The following is a 5784-nucleotide window of genomic DNA, read 5'->3' as shown; positions in this document are numbered from 1 at the left end:
ACACACACACACACACACACACACACACACACACACACACACACACAGAGACACCCCTACCCCACCCCTGCTTCTCTGAGCTTTTGTGAACGGTATCTATTCATATGTCTGTTGACGTTTATATGTGTATGTTTCTTTGTCCCAAATGGGCCCTCTGTGTGTGTGTTTCTGTGCACCCGTGTGGGTGTGCGTGTGCTCACGTGTGTGCTGAGCCTATGTGCCTGTTGGAGTTGCACATGTATGTTTGCTTCTGAACCCACAGGAAGCGGGAGCACATCTGTTGCTCATGTGGGACATTTACTCATAGCTCTGCCTCTCTGAGTCTGAACTTACATCTGTCCAGCAAGATGTATTGAGCGCTGCTCCATGCAGGCAGGCACTCCACTGGGCACTGGGGACACCATGGGAATGAGAAAGACAAACACCCCTGCCCTCCTGGAACCCAGGTTGAGGGGGGATGGTAGAAACATACAAAACAGCCTCAGCGTGTTGCAGAGTGTGACGAGCTGTAGGAGGATGATAAAATGGGGTGGGATGGAGGGTGAGGGGCAGGAGGACCACTGTAGAGTGGTCAGGGAGGCCATCCTGGAGGGGGTGACTCAAGATCTGAGAGTTAGAAGATGAGAAGGAGCCAGCAGTAGGAAAAGCTGGGGAAAGCGTTCCGGCAGCAGCAAAGGCCCTGGGGTAGGATAAGGGTCAGTCTATTGGGGCAGCCCAAGGATGTCCAGCAGGACTGTGGCCCCTGTGGAAGAGAAGGGGCTTGGAGAGGCCAGAGAGGCCTTACACTGTGTGGCTTGGTGTCCAGAGGATGGACTTGGGCTTTATTCTGGAGTGTGAGAAGTCTTGGGAGGGCGTGACGTGAGGTGATTTACACTTTAGAACAAGGCCCCCTGCTGCAGGTGCCGAGCAGGTGAGATGGGGCATGTGTGTGCAGGGAGGCACGCGGGCTGTTCTCACAGGTCATGGGGCCCAGGCCTTTCATGCAGGCTGGGGAGTTTCAGGCTGGGCCCCCCAGCTGTGGTGACCCTGCCATTGCCCCTCTTCTCCCCCAGACCTGGATGAGTGTGCACTGGGTACCCACAACTGTTCCGAGGCTGAGACCTGCCACAACATCCAGGGTAGCTTCCGCTGCCTACGCTTCGAGTGTCCTCCCAACTATGTCCGAGTCTCCAAAACGTGAGTGTCCCCACCCCAGTCCCAGTCCCAGGGAGCCTGTCCTGGTCCTGTACTATCCAGGGGAGAGGCTGAGACATGGGCGCCTGCCTTGACCACCTTCCTCTCTTCCCAGTCCCTGACTGCTGGGTCTGCGGGCTAGGTGACCAAAACAAATATAAGTACCTTGTAGAGAGTTCAAGGTTGGGAGAAGAAAGGAGAAAAGACACAGAAAACACCAGCCCTCCTCCTCATTCACACACATAGTAGTTACTGCTGTGTGACCAGTTATCCCAACCAACATTTAACACCATAATACAACAGATACTTACTCTTTGTCATGCAGTGTCTGAGGGCCAGGAGCCTGGGAGTGGTACAGCCAGGCGGTCTGGCTCAGGGTCTCAGGGGCTGCCTGTCCGGGCTGCGGGGTCCTGCCACCGCTCTGTGGCTCTGGGCAGGAGGCCTCAGCTCCACATCACAGGAGCCCCTCCAGGAGGTTGCTTGTGACATGCCACTCCCCAGCTCAGGGTATCAGGAGTGTGAGCGACAGCCCCTTAACCACACTTAACCTCAGAACTGACAGACTGCTACTCTGCCACCAGCCACACAGCCTGGCACTTGGGAGGGACCCTGGGAGGGACGCTGGGTGCGCTGGGAAGAAGGGAGAAGGGAGGAGGAAAGGAAGGAGAGAGGGAAAAGGAAGGAGAAAGGAAGAATGGGAGGATGGCAGGAGGGAGGAAGAAGGGAGCATGGGGACAGGTAAGAACTGTTAATGAGCCTGGCCGGTGCCATGCTGAGCTCACCCATTCCAGTGAGCCTGTGAAGCTTTTATTAACCTCATCTTACAGGCTAGGAAACTGAGACCCACGGGATGTAAGGGGACTTACCTGAGGCTTCCAGGCCATTAGGGAGAGAGCTGGCCCTTGATACTGCCGCTGAGCTGTGCCGTCTGTGTTCCTGTCTGGGGTTGGGGGGAGGTGGGCGAGCCATGGGTGACCCGGCCCATCCTCCCTGCAGGAAGTGCGAGCGCACCACGTGCCACGACTTCCTGGAGTGCCAGAACTCGCCGGCGCGCATCACACACTACCAGCTCAACTTCCAGACGGGCCTCCTGGTGCCTGCGCATATCTTCCGCATTGGCCCGGCGCCAGCCTTCACGGGGGACACCATCGCCCTGACCATCATCAAGGGCAACGAGGAGGGCTACTTTGGCACGCGCAGGCTCAATGCCTACACGGGTGTGGTCTACCTGCAGCGGGCTGTGCTGGAGCCCCGGGACTTTGCCCTGGACGTGGAGATGAAGCTCTGGCGGCAGGGCTCTGTCACCACTTTCCTGGCCAAGATGCACATCTTCTTCACCACCTTTGCCCTGTGAGGTGCTAGCACTGGCCACCTGCGCGTGCGACGCAGCCCAGGGCTCACACTGCTTGGGAGGGACTGGGTCACTATTGTGGTTTTTACTATAACTTTGTAAATTAACTTAATTTTGCTGACTTGACTCCTGTGGGCTTCTGGACCCCTCCTCTGCCCCGCAGGAGGAAGTTCCATGGCAGGTGGTGCATTCCCATGCAGGCACCAAGTGGAAGCTTGCGGGGTGGGCCGCGGCCATGGTGGGTGCCCTGTGGGTGAGGCTGGGTGATGACCTGAGGACCAGAGACACACGACCACATTGGGGCTCTTGGACTCCTCTGGATGACCCATCCCCAAAGCTGACATTCCATTTCATGTTCCACTGTGATTCTTTTCTTTTTTAAAAAATCATTTTAAAGTTTTTTGTTTAATTATAAAGTAGTACATCTACATTGTAAAAAAAAAAAAAGTTCAACTAGTATGAAAGGGTTATAAAGTAACAGAGGAAAACGCCTCTTGGTCCCTTTACTTTTGTAAAGTGTTCAGAGTTTGACAACCTTGTCCAGATGTCACAGGGCTGGCTCTATGGCCTGGCCAGCATGTCAGTTCATTGATCAAGACCTTGGTGTCCTTCTCAAATAACGAGCCCCGAACCTGGAGTTCACTTTGGGGTGAGGGCACCCCAGTGTGAGCAGCCACTGACTGGGCCCTTTATTCTGCTTTTACTACTTCAGCTTTCCCTCCTCCTTCCTCCTCAATCCTCCCTCCTCCCCCCTCCCCCCTCCTTCCTCCCTCCTCTGCCTTCCCCATATGGGGACCTCCGCCGCTGGCCTGTCACTTGGATGTCATCCAGAACTTGGCCCCTGTTGCTGAGCTGTCAGGTCAGGCAGTAGACCTGGGCAGGAGCCTGAAGGAACCTGGGAAACTGAGGCCCTGAGAGCGGAAGGGATGTGCCCCCAGCCCACAGCGAGCATCAGACAACACATTGGGACCCAGCTCTGAGGATCCTGCTCGGGCTCCGTGGGTCTAGAGTTAAACATAGGGGGCAGCAGCCAGCACTTTTAAAGTGACGTAGAATAGAGCAGATGAGATGTGAGTGCTTCACACCCTGTAAAGAGAAGAACTGCTTCACCAAACCACAGCGCGTGTCTGTGCGTGTGGCGTGTGTACCTACACGTGGGCACGCCAGTTCTGGCTTGTGGTAGAAAGTGTTTCTCACTGTGGGTGGAAGGAAGCAGGCCTGTCGGGCGCACTGGGGAGCATACACCCTGTGTGAAGGGGGCGGCTACACTTGGCTCCAGCAACGGCCGCCTTCTGGGCATGTGGCCCGGGATGGCCAGATGTTCTCGTTCCTCAACACAAGCTCTCCCAGTGTTAAGAGGTGGCGACTGGTTCAGGCTTCTAAAGAACAGGTGTTTGGGAACCTCTTGCCGGAAGCCTGCGGTGGGGGCCCTCTGTCCCTGCTCCTTGCCAGCCCCCATCCCCAAGGGTGCAGCAGATGCCAGGTCTTCCTTGTCCCTGGCCCGGCTGTCTCTGTTCCTTCTATTTTGCTGATTTTCAGAAAAACTAGATCCAGCACCTTTCTGGTGCATTGTCCCCACCAGCGGAAGCCAGTAGGCGACAGGCTCCATTCAAGAGGACAGGCAGGTTAGGGACACCCCTGGCTGGCAGCAGCCATTCCTGCTCCTACCCAGCCCCAGTTACTCCTTCTGGGACCTCAGGCAAGTGACTTCGCCTCCCTGGGCCTCACTGGTCTCCCCTGTGAACAGGGGCATCAGCTGTTCTTCCTGCACAGGCCATTGAGCCAATAAAATGAACTTGGCACCCAGCGCATCCATACGGAGGCTCTTGGAGAACAGCTTCTTTTCTGACTTTAGAGTTTCTAAGGTGATTCTGGAGTTCCATGCCTGCAAGTTTGGCAAACTGCAGCTTTAGGGAATAGCCCCTGTGAGACTACCCTCACTGCAGACACCAGAAACAAGCTCAGGCATCCCCAGGACCACCCTCACGGCGGAGCAACGGGCTACAGATTTGGGGGTCCTTATGTCCACCCTCAGGCTCGTTAATTCACCTGTGTGACTCAGACAGCTCATGGTGAAAGGAAGCAGGTTAAAGTCATTGGTGAGGCCTAGAGCAGAGTCCAGGAGAGCCCAGTCACAGAGCTCCCGTGTCCTCAGGATGCAGCACACAGAATAGTGCTGAGCAGGCGTCTTTGGGGTCCAGGTGTGTCTGGGAGCTTGACCACATGGCTGTCAGTGTGGCTGGCCCTAAGTCTCCAGTCCCTCACAGAGGTCAGAACTGAGGCAGCGAAGTCCCTGGAAACACTGGTACTCCAGTGACAGCCGGGATGTTCTGGGGGCCGAGAGCTCACCCTGCAGGCCACCCCTGGCCCCAGCCCTGCGTTCTCGAAGTGGAATAGTCACGTTTGTCTGGGCAGCTCCTTTAGCATTGCCTGCTTCCTGCCTTGCTGCAGGGCTGCCTGTGCCTACAATGCATGTAAAAAGAACCGCTGCATGCCGGCATTAGCCCAGGGTTGGCTCCACCCAGCTCTTCCACAGATGTCATTATTGTTGCTGTATCCTGAGGAGGCTGGAACTCAGGGTTTCAATACATTTGCAGTCACCATCAACGTTATAACCTTACCAACAGGGCCAGGTGGGACCATATTGCAGTTTGGTGGATATCACCTAAAAAGGAAGACCAGAGTCCCACTCAGCCATAGCAGTTTATCTAGTCCATCACCACGTCAGACCAGCAGATGTCCTCCAGGGCCAGGCCACTCAGGTTTGCAGGCTGCCATTTGACCTTGTCAAGTTCCAAAAGCAGAGGTGGCCTTGACGTCACCCTTTCAGGCATCTGGTGTAGTTGAGCTAAGAGATGATGTCCTCCACACCCCTTTTAAGGTAGTACTGGAATGTAGGATTCACCTAAAATTGGATTTCCCGGCTGGGCGCGATGGCTCACACCTGTAATCCCAGCACTTTGGGAGGCCGAAGTGGGCGGATCACCTGAGGTTGAAAGTTCAAGACCAGCCTGACCAACATGGAGAAACCCTGTCTCTACCAAAAATACAAAATTAGCCGGACGTGGTGGCTCGTGCCTATAATCCCAGCTACTCGGGAGGCTGAGGCAGGAGAATTGCTTGAACGAGGGAGGCAGAGGTTGCGGGTGAGCCGAGATTGTGCCATTGCACTCCAGCCTGGGCAACAAGAGTGAAACCCTGTCTCAAAAAAAAAAAAAAAAAAAAAATTTCCCTCACCACATAACCCACGTATTGGTTCC

General features: G+C 55.3%; 1 protein-coding gene across 1 annotated transcript in view; it reads left to right on the top strand.

The window, feature by feature from the left end:
* Positions 1 to 3015, top strand: part of FBLN2 (fibulin 2) — a 90657-nt gene extending 87642 nt beyond the window's left edge. Inside the window, exons 17-18 of the mRNA XM_023196208.2 lie at positions 1053 to 1176; positions 2170 to 3015. Coding sequence (XP_023051976.2) covers positions 1053 to 1176; positions 2170 to 2527 — 482 coding nt within the window. The 3' untranslated portion in view covers positions 2528 to 3015. The remainder of the gene's footprint in view (positions 1 to 1052; positions 1177 to 2169) is intronic.
* Positions 3016 to 5784: the final 2769 nt, after the last annotated feature.

This window comes from Piliocolobus tephrosceles, chromosome 2 (assembly GCF_002776525.5).
Source record: "Piliocolobus tephrosceles isolate RC106 chromosome 2, ASM277652v3, whole genome shotgun sequence".
Taxonomy (NCBI): domain Eukaryota; kingdom Metazoa; phylum Chordata; class Mammalia; order Primates; family Cercopithecidae; genus Piliocolobus; species Piliocolobus tephrosceles.
The sequence above is the reverse complement of the archived record's forward strand: the minus strand, read 5'-3'. Positions and strand labels throughout refer to the sequence as shown.